Here is a 15,118-nt window from a genome sequence, read left to right as displayed (position 1 = left end):
GTGATAATGATTTCTTGTTGGATATTCGGGTATTGAATTATAGATTTTCCTTTTTCTGAATTTAGTTTTTCAAATTTGTATAATTCTTCGTTTAATTTTTCTATAATATCTCCCTCTTCCTGAAAGATTTTATCATTCTGATTTTCTAATAGATCTTTGATATTTTTAAGACAATTTTTTGATTCATTAATTTCTTGATATATATCTTTTGATTTTTGTTGATTTATATATTCATTTATTACGGAAAACGATTCTTCAATGGTTTTCTTATTTTCTATTATCATATATTCTAAATTATTTAGTTTTTCATTTAATTCGTTTTAAATGTCTTTTAAATCTTCTTTTATTTTTGTAATATCTGATGTTATTGCCATTACGTAGTTTCCAATTGTACTTTTAGCGTTTCTAAAGTTTTCAGATATTCTTTCTCCTCTTTTAATTTTCGTCTAGTATGTTCATATTGATCTATAAGATAGCCTGCGTAATGTATTGTTTTCATCCTATGATGTGCTTTTATTAATCCTTGAAAATATTGTATATTGTCTTCATAAATTTCTATCATGCCTTTAGATATTAGTATTTTTTGTTTTAAATCGATTAATTGGTTACGTAAGACAGAATTCATAATGAAGGGACTATTTTATTATTTTGTCAAAACTTGAAAGCACTTTTGTAAATGGGTGAAATAATTAAATAGTATGTTTAATTGCATAGTCGAAAACTATGTTTTCGACTTTGTTCTTCCCTCATAATCGTAAACACAGAATTCGATCTTCTTATTTTTGTTTACATTGTCCGCAGACATCAATAATTTTATTTACAGTTTATGTTTTCTGTTTATTTTTGTAAATAATTCCCATATTGAGACATTGAACGTGCTGTTCGGAGAGTCATTTGCCAACAAGTGAACTCAGTAGGCACGACTTCAGGGGAGACATGCTTTGTATAATCGTTAAAAGACTCTCTGCCGCTGAGCATCTTCAACATTCTTTCCAACCCATCGTCGAACCGACAACGATCACCGGCAACCGCCACAAAAAAGTTATGAGTTGAAGCCTCGCCATGCCGGAGTATATATCAATCATCCTCCCACAGCAGAGACGGGAATGAATTTTGCTACCAAGACGTTTCCGAGGAATGTGGTCGTGGCTTCAGACCTGGTAACCGACCGACAATGGCTGATGAAGATAAAGACACAGTTTAATAGGACCCTAATGGTGCGTGACGTCTTTGACAGACCTATTACGCATCTCTACCAACTCCTTACAATTTGCACATGAATCACCATGAAAAATTACAAGCTCCGCAATATGATTCTTGAGATGTGGATTTTTAAAATTATATCACAACCTAAATAACTAACTCTTACACTTTGCACATGAATCACCGTGAACAATTACAAGCTCCACAACATGATTCTTGAGATGTGGATTTTTAAAATAGTATCACAGCCCAATAACAAACTCCTTACATTTTGCACATGAATCACCATAAACAATTACAAGCTCCACAACATGATTCTTTAAGATGTGGATTTTTAAAATTGTATCATAACCCGATAACTAATGTAGTAAACCTATATGGATTTAACTTGTGTTATCTCTCTCTATCGATCGTCACGACATAATAATAACATGGATGTAGCCATGCATGTAAAATGCATATATTTTCAATTATAAAAGAAAAAAAATACATTATTTAAGGTCCAAAATTTAGGTTAGGCTCGGATATGACATACACGATGTATATTTTTTTGTTAGATCATAACAAATGGTGTAGCAACTGGTGTGAACCATATAGTTCTCGAAAGCCCAACATGTATTTGGACTATTACATACGCGAATGAGATACATTAATTAGATGGTTAGTAAATATTGGTTTGACGTCCGAACGTTTAATAACTTAATTTATAAAATTAAAAAGTAAAAGACTCAAATGTAGACGGTGTCAGTCAGCACCATGATCGAATGATTTTTTTAAGGAGATAGTCGCGACTTGAGAGTTTGAAACATATATTAATCGAGGCTTTTAAGTATGTTTATTTTATTTTTTGTACTTAAAAGTATCCAACAATCTAAGAAACAAAAGAATTATATGCATACATTGAGTCATGCTCATGGATAAAGAAGATTCCTAGGATATCCTAAATAATCGTGCCTTGTTGAATTTGTGTTCGAAAATTTCCATGTGTCATCTTTGACTTACACATGATCTCTCAATGTTTCCAGATCTCAAGTTAAACATTTTATAACAGGATGAAATTTCTAGATATACAAGTAATAAGTTCAATTGGCTCCACCCGTAGACCTTCGTAGCCTTGTGGAATGTAATTAACTCGGAGGTTAAAGGTTCTAATCTCAGGATATATTGTCACAATTCACAGTAAAAAAATAAAAAGTTCAATTGGCTGCGTTGCAATTATATTTGAAAACAAATTAATAGTCATATCATGTTCGAGGGAAGATGACTAGAAAAATGATTGAACTTGGGATTATATTCATGTGGACAATAGTTTGCCAGAGAGCCACCTTAAAATTTACCATTTTAGCAGAGATTTAATAAATAAAATAAAATTAGTTTCATATATATACATACATACATATAGTTGTAACTGAAAGCATATCCAAGAAGTTATCTTGTCAATGGAGTTACTTGACGCCATTGCAAGCTAATAATATAATAATAACATTATATGATCAAGACCCATCTATTATCCATCATTTCTTCTATTTAAAGCATGGAAAGAAATTCCTTGATCATAAATCTTTCACTTGCAGTAGTCGGAAAGCCCTGAGCTTTACACAATAGCAACCACAAAGCAAGAAATGGAGAAGCAAAGACGTCGGGCATTTCAACGACGTCGTTTGTTACCTGATCTCATTCTTATCACTTTCCTACTTTTGCCTCAAATATTTCTCCTCCTAATTCCAAAATGTCAAGCACAGCTTATCGACAAGTCTGCCCGACAACCTCCCCGGCCATTTGTTCATACTCCTCACACCCGCTCTGATTCGGATCCTCAACAGGTGCGGTTATTTGAACTTAAACTTTTGGATAAACACGTTGATTAATCAGTTTGTTGGAATGAATATGTACATATATTAGGTACACATTTCGGTTGTAGGGAAAGAGCACATGAGAATTTCATGGATTACGGAAGACAAGAATGTAAAATCGGAAGTGGAGTACGGAAAGGAAGCAGGGAGATACGAGGCAAAGGCGGAGGGGACACATGATTCATATCATTACTTCTTTTACAAGTCAGGTAAAATACACGACGTCGTAATCGGTCCGTTGGAGCCAAACACCATCTACTACTATCGTTGCGGAGGCCAGGGACCGGAATTCTCTTTCAAAACTCCTCCCTCAGCTTTCCCTATTCACTTCGCCATTGCAGGTAACTATGATTCGAACAAATTTATTTACCTCCGTGTAAAATTCGACAACTATTTTTGGACGAGGTAATAGACTTTTTTTGCATAGTAGAATTTAATATCTCTTGGATTTGATCACTCTGATTTTTAGACGAATAGAATTTTGGATATACTATTGGATTCGATTCATAACCTCTAGAGTTTTAAATTTAATTTACAGCTAATAAAGCTCACGATCTATTCAAGTATCGTTTTAATCAGGTATTGTTTACTGTTTAGTCAATAATTGACTTGGGCCTGAAATCGAATCATCAAAACTAGTTCAAGTGAAACTCAAAATTATCTCAATTAACCTAACAAGCCCGTCAGTTTCAGGATCAAAGATATCGACCCAAAACCTATTTTAAACCAATTTCATCATATTCGTGCATCTTGATTCGAACCCACTAGTTTTGGCCTTTGGGGCTTTGATTTGGTCTCGGCTAATAGTGTGGCCAACAAGCTAGCTAATTTCGCCCACGATGTATAAATGTATTATATGACATGATATTTTGCCTTTTGATTTCTCTCTTCTTCTCTTTAGAGATTCTATCGGCATATTTTAGACATATTGTACTTTAATTGTATGAATTGTATTATTCTTAAAAATGATAAAATGTTAAAATCCAGTACGATAGTTAACTTACAGGAGAATTTACAAAAAGTTAGACTAGACTAGTGCTTGAAGCTAGAGCAACATGTAGCTGCAAAGTTACCTAATAAGCAAATAAAAAAGAAAAATATTTATAAATCAGGACTAATTAACCCTACATATGTTTATCTATAAATTGCAAGGTGATTTGGGACAAACAGAATGGACAAAATCAACCTTACAACATGTGAACAATAGCGAGTACGATGTTTTCTTGCTTCCCGGAGATTTATCGTATGCCGATTCACAACAACCTTTGTGGGATTCATTCGGGCGCTTAGTAGAGCCTTACGCAAGCAACCGTCCATGGATGGTGACAGAAGGGAATCACGAGGTCGAGACTTTCCCAATTATATATCCTCATGGCTTTAAAGCTTACAATGCACGGTGGAAAATGCCTTTTGAACAAAGCCGATCAAATTCCAACCTTTACTATTCATTTGATGTTGCCGGCACTCACATAGTCTTGTTAGGGTCTTATACGGATTTTGATTCCGATTCGGAACAGTACAATTGGGTTAAAGCTGATTTGGGAAGTGTGGATAGGGAGGAGACGCCGTGGATTATTGTGCTATTACACGCGCCGTGGTACAATACAAATACGGCTCATCAAGGCGAAGGGGAAAGTATGAGAAGAGCTATGGAGGAGTTGTTGTATAATGCAAGAGTCGACTTGGTTTTCTCCGGACATGTTCATTCCTATGAAAGATTTGTAAGTCATGGTCTCTCTTTGTATGTCTTTAAAGAGATGATGTTAAAAAGTCAAAGCGTCGTCTACTTTATAATTACCCCTCCATTTTAAATAGATGATGTTAAAAAGGCTAAACATCTTTAACGTCATCTATTTAAAGACAGAGATAGTAATTGAGCTTTCTTTTACGAAACAATTTATAGACGAGAATTTACGACAATAAGGCTGATCCATGGGGTCCAATTTACATAACAATTGGGGATGGAGGGAATCGAGAAGGACTTGCATTAACGTGAGTTCTCTCTAGCTTGACAAAATCTATATCATTAATGATGTGCGTGCATTTGAATTAACTATATAGATATTAATTGTTTGTTTGTGACATTAATTATGAAATGTCAGTTTTAAGAAGCCAACATCTCCCCTGTCTTTGTACCGAGAATCAAGCTTTGGACATGGAAGGCTAAAGATAGAGGATGGATGTCGCGCGCATTGGTCATGGCACCGGAACGATGACTCTAATTCAATCATCGCCGACGAGGTCTGGTTGGATAGCTTGGCCACTTCTGAAGGTTGCCGTGCTAATAAAGAAAACATTCAAAAACCTACAACCTATAATCATGTTAAAGATGATCTGTAAAGTACAACTATATAGTCGAAATGTATTGCTTCAACTTATTGTGAAAGTGTTTTCCGAGTGGATTTTGATTAGGAAGTGTGATTTTGATAAGCTAATTTCGAATTGGCCAAACTTTGATTGATATTCTTGTTGTAAAAAGGCATTATTGAATTTAATTTTTTCTAATTGCTTCAAATATAAATCCCTCGGTAAGAATTAGGAAATAAAGTGTTCTACCAACAAAAATTCAATTTAACAGGTAAAAAATATGTAGTAATCAAAAATCAAAATCAAGTTTTTAGTTAGAAATGGATGATTATCCTCAAAAAAAAAAGTTAGGAATGGACGAAAAGTTGTATAACAATAGGAACGTGAAAGAACGAAAGTTATTACTAAAATAATATTAGAAACTTTTGGGAAATAAAATGAAAAAATTAAGGACCGTTTAGCTCCACCAACATTCTAATAAAGATCTAACTATAAATTTAATTCTATGAGGGATGAAAAGTTAAAACGATAGGCTCGAAATTCCAAACGATCCCATATGCCGGAACTAGTTTCATAAGCATTCGTAAATCTACTCAAAGAGATGAGAATTGAAATGATCATCCATCTCAAAACGTAGGAGTGCCCGAAGTTAAGTTCCGAAGTGAAATTTTTACTAACCAAAACAGACTAACAGCGACGCTCAAAATTTAACGGGTATAAGTTAACGTTACTCACTTCGCCGTCTAATGAATCTCTCTCTCTCTTAGATTTCACATATGGAATGGAAGTCTAGTTGTCTTTGACGTCAGCAACCTTCTAGAAGACATTTTAAAAAGAAAATCTAAACAATTACGTCATAATTTCTTTGATTGGCTACATTCCACGCGCTGACACCTCAACAATTCGAAAAGACGGAGCCTACTTTTGTAACTTTGTTGTATTGTACAAAAAGATGAATGAATCTACACGAAACCCGAACCAAACCAAACTCGCATTTCCAATTTTAACCCCAATTAACATTTCTTTTTACAAGCACCAACGACAGACATCAAAATAAAAAGTTTTTTAAAAATGCAAGAGAAAAGATAGACAATATCTTCAAGATGAACGGTCCTGATCTCTTGATCAACTGATAATCACCATCATATCATTTCATGCAAACGATCCAACGGTGGAGATTAAATCAAATCTTCTCAAGCTTCTCACCTTTAACCACAGGATTAGCTCTGGCGATCTCTTCTCTCCCAAGCTTCTTGTAATCAAACGTGCAGTCGTGCTTCTCCGGATACCTGTGGGTCCCACAGAACGTTGTGCCGCACCGGCACTTGAATCCGGTCAACCCCACCCGTTTCCGGCAGACTAAGCACCTGTTTGGTTGAGACGACAACGTCGTCATCTCAGACGCTACCTCCACCGCGGCCGTCACGGCGGCGGTGGAGAGTTCCGGCAAGGTCAAAACGGAGGAGGAGGAGACTTCTGATGATGGGGATGGAGAGAAAACGGAGAGGGTGGCCGGAGCCGGTTTGATGAAAGAAGTTTGTTCGTGTTGTTGTAAATCACGGTAGCATTTAGAGCAGAGGTTCATGGTGGCGGCGCTACCGAAAAAGCCGCAATTATTGGCGCAGAGACGGTGGCCCTCCGGTGGTGCTTGACATCTGTGTTCCTCAGCCATCGAATTAATCCTTAATTTTGTTGTGTTTCGATTGAAACGAATCGAATATATAATACTGGACAAAACGCCCTGTAAATCAAAACGAAATTAAGAAAATCATTAGCATAATTTTAATTAAACAGATCTGGTTTATAATAAACTCCGTTCGTTTCGTATACGTAACGGAACGGAACGGAAAAAAAAAACGTACCAGAAACAGAGCGTCAACAGATTCTGGGAAATTAAGAGAGAGAGAGAGATAACGAGGAAGAAGAATAAACAAGAGAGAGCAGAGAGAGATATATGAGAGAGTGATGGGAAAAGGACAAAAAGGTGAATAAAATTTATTTATTTATTATCTTTATTTTAGTAGTGGGATTAAAAAAAAAGTTTTAATTTAAAATGGAAAATTAAAAAAAGAAGGAAAGAATTAAATAAAGGGAAGGTTTGAATATTTTTCGTCGTGTTTTTTTATCTAAAAAAATAATTTTATTTTTTTTAAAATAAATTTTTTGTATGAAATAGAATATGTTCCAGACGATGGATTTCTTGAAATTACCCTTTCCTCAGTAAATTTTTATGAAATATTTATTAAAAGATCGAGCCTTTTTTTCCGTTCGAGGCGTTATCCAGCTTATAAAATCCTCTTCGAAAAACAAAGTGAAAGAATACGTCCAGTCTAGTAAGTTTTCATCTTGTCAAGTTCCAGCTATTGAGGAAGAACAATTCATATCCCTGAATATCCCAGCAGAATTGCCGCGCCAGTGACAACAAGATGGTTACTCACACCTTCATTTCGGAATGGTTCGTATTTGTCTAACCCTCCATGCACGAAAAGGTTTAACAGTTACAACGAGGATTGCATTACTAGACTCTCGTCTAAAACAATACCAGCAGACATGTATTGTGACTATTCAGACGACATTGAATGCAGGAACAATGCTCGTTACATTGTTTCCAAACTTCAACGTCTCCTTGAAAGATCCAAATCTTTTAAAAGCCTTAAAAGTGCAACTACAGATGGTAGGAACAACGATGCAAGAGAAGAGCGTGGTTGTAACGCTGCACCACCAGATCGTCTATAGAGTACAAGATCATGCCCTTGATCTTGTCCTACCCTCGTCAGACGAAGCACTCTTCTTAGAAGTGTCCTTAGTCTCCCAGTCTCCAAGTTCTATTTAGATTCCCCGACAAATCTCTAGAGAAGAACTTCTCAAGAAATTACCAGAATCATGGGTGGCCAGCTATGAAAAGCTGCACCAATCCATTCACTCTCCAATACAGACGACATAAGTAAGCTATTCTTCACGCGAAGATGGCACGACGGAGATCAAGTTCGAAAAACCTAGATCGTCCTCTTTTCGGAGGCATCTATTCACGCAGTTCTCGTTAGAACTCCCTGAACCAGAAGGACCATTCAGAGCAGGAAGATTTCAGCCCATCCGTTTCTAAAGGAATGGACTGCCAGTCTATCCTTTCAAAGATGAAGACGATCACTGTTATTTTGACATCTGCTTCTGCTCCCATTGTCTCGACGACAACAAAACGCCTGAGGAAACAAGGATCAGGAAGCGAAAGCAAAAAGACCCGTTATATCGACGATATCTTGAAGGAGATCTATCAGTCGGTCCGCTAGGCGAAGATAGCTATGAGTTCATAGTCAATTACGGAAGCCCTGAAAAGAAAGTCCCAACAAGGAGACCTTACGGTTGCAAGCCTGTGACTAGTCTCCTCAAAGAAAAATCAAAGCCTCTAAGCTGCTACACAGAGGCTCTCAAAATTCTCGATGATAGACATAAGCTATCAAAAGCTTGTCATCAATCGGTGTCGTATCAGCCGATTCAGGTTCAACAACCGGTCGAAGTCATGATGTTCAATCCAGAAGATTTCCCTCCACTAACTGATTTCAAAAAGAATGAAGTTGAGCATACGCCGAAAGTTATTGCTACTATGGTTACAGCAGGAGGACCAGAACCAATCCAGCAAGCTGAGAAAGTTTTGAACTGGCAAACAGAGAATGCCATTGCACAAAACCGTATGCTGAAAAGCATTAACAGCAAAGTTGAAAACTTGACGGCTAAGCAGACAATTCAAGCTAACTCTGTACAATAGATGATAAATGAGATCCATGCAAGACTAGATAGTCTGCATGTAGAAATGCTTTCTATGACGCAAAAGATGCTCGTGAACACTAGTATCTTTAGAAGCAAAGAAACTGAAACAGCTAGTTTGAAGAATCAGTTACGAGACTTACAGAGAAATCTTGATCAGATGAAGCAGCAGCAAGAACCAAGGACAAGTGCCGAAACCCTATTGTTTGGACAATCAGTCCTATGGTATTCAAATTACCAGAGTCCCCAAGGACCCTCAAACACTTCTTCTCAATTAGGGTTCTTGTCAAAAGACCCTTCGTTAACTTCGAGGTATGGAACAACATCACTCAATCTATTTCCCCCTCAATACAAGGCACAAAGAGCTAAATTACAGAAACAAGCTAGAGAATCACAACCCTCCTATTACCAACCCAGAAAACTTTCATCGTCCCCTTCTAGCCAAGATTCACAAGAAGCCAACCCTATTTACAATAATCCTCCCAAACCTCCCGAAAGACAAAGTGACCTTGGTATGATAGAATTCTCAATGACAAACCTGTTAAATAATTTAGCAAATCGGACCAAGCCAAAAGCACCAGACCCACCCAAACAACCAGTTTACCCCCTACAGCCAACCATAATCCCTCACGTAAGCCAAATTCATGATTCAAGTATAGAAGATTTTTCTACTAAATTAGATGTTGAATCCAATTCTAGTCTACCACAACAATTCATGGCAGGAGATACCTCAAATAATGAACCATATGAAGAAGTTGTTGACACTGATGAGGAAATGTCTCCTCAACAGTAAGCTCCATCGTCTAGACCATCATCAAGCATGAAACAATATGCTTCCAAAGTTCTTGTCTTTACTTTGGATGATATTCCATATCATAAGTGGAATAATCGACTTGATGAATTTCATGCTTGGTTAACATCAGAAGCTCTATCTGCACCAACTCCAGACGTTATAAGACAGTTTACTGCTCGGTTTTCAGGAGCTCTTAAAGATTGGTGGATTTCACTTGGTGAATACAGACAGCTCATGGTTCTACATGGGAGAATTGCACCGATAGTTTCTCGGTCAGACAGGCCATTTGACCGAAAGAATTCGAGAAGAATCCTTTGCAGCTAAATGTTGCTCGCTAAAGAAGCATGATCTTGCAAAGCATTTCGAAGCTCAGGCAAAAAGGTTCTATCATCTTGATGGAAATAACAATTCAAACTTGAAGTTTTTCTATCTCTCCTCGATAGACCCATATCTTAGCCAGTAGGCAGTAGCATACATGCGAGATCAGAAGATGGAAATCAAAGATGCCACTCTTAGTCAAATTCAGTAATGTGTTCTCAAAACTCTCGATAAGTTATGCAAGCAGAAAGAATTCTTGTCAGAGTTTATGGATAAGAAGAAAGATCTCTCTAAAGTCTGTTCTAGACTAGATCTTTCGATCAAATGCCCCAAATCCAAAACTTCATGCAGTTGCGATATCAGGAAGAAGCGTCATTTTCGGAGATATAAGAAATTCTCTCCTGACAAGTTTCGAAAGAAGAAATTTTCAAGATTTCGAAAGAGAAAATTCATCAGGAAGAAAACTGGATTTTCTAAGTCTACTCGATGTTTCCTTTGTAGGAAGGAAGGATATTTTGCAAAGAATTGTCCAAATAAGAGTAAGAAGAAGACGCAACACTTGGTTCATTCTATCTCGAGCTTGGCACCAGATCTTGATATCGATCGCCATGATCTTGAATCTATTCTATCCTATGATAGTGATGACAAAGATGCTATTTGTGGATACTCAGATTCTGAAGAAAGCTACGGCCCAGATTCGGACGACAGAGATGAATGTTACAAGATCCGTAGTCCACAAAAGGAGATTCAAATTCCTCATGTCCCGGTCACCATTTTCGACCCTGAAGGGATCAATGATCCAGTTCATGTCATTGCATTCATAGACACTGGAGCTCATACTTCAATTCTTAATCCTAAAGTTCTTTCGACAGACATGTGGCTACCGTTCCAACAGGAATTTAGAGTCGTAAATGCTGGTTCTCTCGTCATTACTCTCAAGTCAAAGCCAGTTATCATTGAGCTCTTTCCAGGATGTCGAGTTCAAACTCAAGTTCTTGGATCAAAAGCACCAGGAAAAGATCTAATCCTCGGATGGGATAATTACTTTGCTTTCAAATGTAATTTTGACATTTCTCCCGAACCAAGAGGATTAAAATGGAAAATCCTTTTCAAGTCTTTCACAACGATCCCACAACTTTTCTCCTTTGAACAAGCCATAACCGACGAATTTGAGAATATTAAGTCAAATTTCATCGCACGATCATGTGCAGACTCTCATACTGACTTCCTTCAGAAGTGTAGTAAACCACTCTGGTTGAATCTAGAGTTTTTTGTCAAGTTGTCGTTCATTTCTAATGTGTTGACTACTCCAACGAAAGCCAGTCATGCAGAAATGTCACCTGATCTACTCAAGCAAGCGAATGAAGAATGTGAACAGCTAATCCAACAAGGATTAGTTGCTCCAACGAACTCCTCGTGGGCATGCAAAGCTTTTTATGTCAACAACAGAGCGGAGCAAGCACGAGGCAAGTTACGACTTGTGATTGATTATAAGCCACTGAATGAATTTTTACAGGATGTTAAATTCCCTTTGCCAACGAGAAAATCACTTCTCCAGCACCTCTCATGAGCTATAATCTACTCTAAGTTCGACCTCAAGCATGGATTTTGGCAACTAGGAGTTCATCCAGATGAACAGTACAAGACCGCCTTCTGCCTACCTAATCGTCACTTCAGTGGAAGGTTTTGCCGTTTGGACTCAAGACGGCTCCCTCGTTGTTTCAGTAGGCGATGCTCAAGATTTTCAGACCCATTTTGCATACGACCCTTATCTACATAGATGGCATCCTTATATTCTCTACATCAACTGCTGACCATGTCCAACTTCTCCAACAGTTTCAGTCCATTGCAGAAGAGTATAGAATAATGCTCTGAGCCAGGAAAAAGGTGTTGGCCCAGCCCAACATTGATTTTCTAGGAGTCCATATAATAAATGGGAGATTCGCACCTCAAGTCCATTTGGCCAAGGAACTGCTCACTTTTCCAGAAGATAACCTGTCTGAAAGGCCGGTTTAATAGTTCTTAGGTGTCATCAATTACCTCAGCGACTTCGTCCCGAAGTTGTCTAAATTAACTCAGCCGCTCAGGAAGATGATATCGAAGAATCCTCCAGCATGGACAAACAAAAAAACAACAGCAGTCAGGTCCCTAAAGCAAGTCATCCAAGAGCTGCCACCACTTAAGATTCCCTCTACTGGGACGCGCATTGTTCAATTAGATGCAAGCAATAAGTACTGGGGAGCAGTACTTCTCGAAGAAGTTGATAACAAACGACAGATATGTGGATACAAAAGCGGTCGCTTCAAAGATTCGGAAATGCATTATCATTCCATGTTTAAGGAGATCCTAACAGTCAAAAGAGGCATAGAGAAATTTGAATTCCACCTAATTGGTCACAAGTTTAAGGTCGAAATGGACATGTCTTCCTTTCCAAAGATGCGACAGTTCAAATAAAAGGTGGTTCCACATCAACAGCTATTATGTTGGAGTGAATGGTTCTCGAAATATGACTTCATATCAGTCTATTTAAAGGGAACGAAAAAATATTCTAGCAGACATGCTCAGCCGAAAACTGATAACTCTCATCAACCCAGTCAATCTCATAATGTCTATAGAAGAAATCTCTTATTCTTCTGTCCAGTCATCATCATCCAACCCAGGACAGTCCAGTTCTTCAGGTCTTTATGACTTTGAAAATAATCTTCTTAATGATGCCAAAGAACTCATCCATTCTGAAGCCCTTCTTTAAAAGGCCAAACACAAAATCTTTTGGTATCAATCCATGATCCTCCAAGCCTTTGGTCCCCATAATGATTTTATTAGTCCCTTAGGTATTCACCCAGACTATCTTTTTGCTCACCTCTTCCATTTCAGTAACCTTGACATGTCAGAAGAAGTTTTGTGCTTCCTTTGGTACCTATGTTCCATTTATACGATAGGTGTTCACTTTGATATCCCTATTATCTACCAATACACTTCTAATACCAATCCAAAAGGATTCTTAAGAAGCCTTGCTACTTTTCTCACATGGTTCCAACCTCTAGTCACGTGGAACAAAAGGTTTGTCAGATCGGCAAAGAATGTGATGCCAACTCTCACTTCGAAGAAGCTGAAGAAAGAATACCTGGAAAGCACGTCATCCTCATTCAATTTGGTTCTTTCATCGACCGATCAACATTAATCCAAGCTCAAAGAAGGTCTATGCAATGCCAATTGTTCGACTGTACAAAGATTACCGTCATGGGATCACTCCTTCAGTAAATCCGCCTGATCAAAAAATCTATGAAGATTTTCAAGCAGAATCGTTTCGTTTGAATCACACCAGGTAGACTTTCCTCATCCCATATAAGAATCATTGGCAATACTATCCGTTTGAGTATCAGCAAAATCTAGATGACGATCTCTTGGCGTTTCAAGAAAAGGAGAAGATGATAAGACATGCTCAGCAAGATCAATAGTCTCGGCAGAAAAGTCAAAGTCCGGCCCAGTACGATCTAAACGACTCATTACCAGGCTACTCATAGGATTCACAAGACGATGTTATGACAGATTGGAACTCGAAGTTCTCATGGCCCAAGGATTGGATCTAAATAGCGCATCAGGCCCAAGTCCAACAAAACAATCTCATACGAGCCTAAGTTATTCATGCCCAAGCCCTGATTGTCCAAGAGATTCATTTGGGGTCTATGAGTTTGGATGCTGTCAATATCATATCAATGAGTTCGAGATGAACCACTAAGTTAAAGGAGAAGATGACGCGATGTCACGAAAGGATGGTATTATGTCTTTATGTATAATTATTGAGTGGTATGTGAAATTATTATTGTTTACTATTTTAAAAGATAGCGACTGCGTCCGCATGTTTAACTTTCACAGAGTTTTGTGGGTCTGTCCACAACTTTTGCAACTTGTTTTCTTATAAATAATTGCACCAGTAGACATCACTAGCAACAATAGTGATCACTAGTAGGATCACGATCTATTTCCTATTGGTTCCGTGGGATTTTCTTATCCCTAGCTGTCGGATCCAAAACACTATAAATATGTGTGTATTAGCTGAAGAAAGGGCATAACGGAATAACTCCACTCCTCCCTCTCTCTAAATAAAATTATGTCTTTCTAAATCTTTTCTTCCACTTTCCATTTCCATTTTTAGTCTGCATATATGCTTCAATACTTAGCAGAATAATAATATAATAGTTGAGGTCATAAGTCCGCTAATTGATTGAGAAGGGGTGTAAGGGTCAGTAGAAGCAAAGTTTCGGTTATATACAAACCTCTTTAGTTTTCGTGAGGCATTCTTATGAGAGGATCACCGTCTGACAGTGGGCTTGATTGGCGTCAAGGCAAGGCCGCAGCCACATAAGTCGCCCTTTACTAGACGGTGAACCTCAAAAGTAAGACTCTCGCGTTGCTGTCGTAGATTTGAATATTTCTACTTACCGTTACATCCCCTATCAATCGATTACTGGAAAAAAGAAAATAAAAAATATCGAGAGGACAGGCCGGAGGTGAGCCGAAATGGAAGTCCAGCCTTTTGATAGATATGTTAGCAATTGCAACAAATCAAAGCGCGGCCATGGGAATTCATTAGTTAGAAAAGTATGTTAGTAAGCACTGGCCTCGGTTTGTAAATATATCAAAACCTTCATATTATTTATTCATTGTAATGATTTAGTGGTAGATATTCTACGTATTTAATAATTTTTTCGATTTACAATCACTTCCATTTGTATAATTTTGTCATTATTTAATGAAATTAAATACAATGTGTTACTATTATGAATATTTATTGACATTAAAAAATCTTCCAGAAAAGTAATTAACCATCGGTAAAAAGGATCGAAAGGTTCCTAATATGTATTCCTCGAATTGTTTGATC

The 15,118-nt window shown here is 37.5% G+C and overlaps 2 protein-coding genes across 2 annotated transcripts; one reads left to right on the top strand and one right to left on the bottom strand.

The window, feature by feature from the left end:
* The first annotated feature begins 2,966 nt into the window (after positions 1 to 2,966).
* Positions 2,967 to 11,806, top strand: LOC139882764 (purple acid phosphatase 22-like). The gene is made up of 6 exons (XM_071867041.1): positions 2,967 to 3,026; positions 3,106 to 3,397; positions 4,209 to 4,777; positions 4,960 to 5,048; positions 5,159 to 5,328; positions 10,827 to 11,806. Exons 2-6 carry the CDS (start codon positions 3,136 to 3,138, stop codon positions 11,804 to 11,806), a joined length of 2,070 nt encoding a protein of 689 aa, XP_071723142.1. The 5' UTR covers positions 2,967 to 3,026; positions 3,106 to 3,135.
* On the bottom strand, positions 6,547 to 7,035 carry LOC139882766 (zinc finger A20 and AN1 domain-containing stress-associated protein 4-like). The gene has a single exon (XM_071867044.1). It carries the CDS (start codon positions 7,033 to 7,035, stop codon positions 6,547 to 6,549), a length of 489 nt encoding a protein of 162 aa, XP_071723145.1.
* Positions 11,807 to 15,118: the final 3,312 nt, after the last annotated feature.

Source organism: Rutidosis leptorrhynchoides, unplaced genomic scaffold (genome assembly GCF_046630445.1).
Source record: "Rutidosis leptorrhynchoides isolate AG116_Rl617_1_P2 unplaced genomic scaffold, CSIRO_AGI_Rlap_v1 contig306, whole genome shotgun sequence".
NCBI lineage: Eukaryota > Viridiplantae > Streptophyta > Magnoliopsida > Asterales > Asteraceae > Rutidosis > Rutidosis leptorrhynchoides.
The sequence above is the reverse complement of the archived record's forward strand: the minus strand, read 5'-3'. Positions and strand labels throughout refer to the sequence as shown.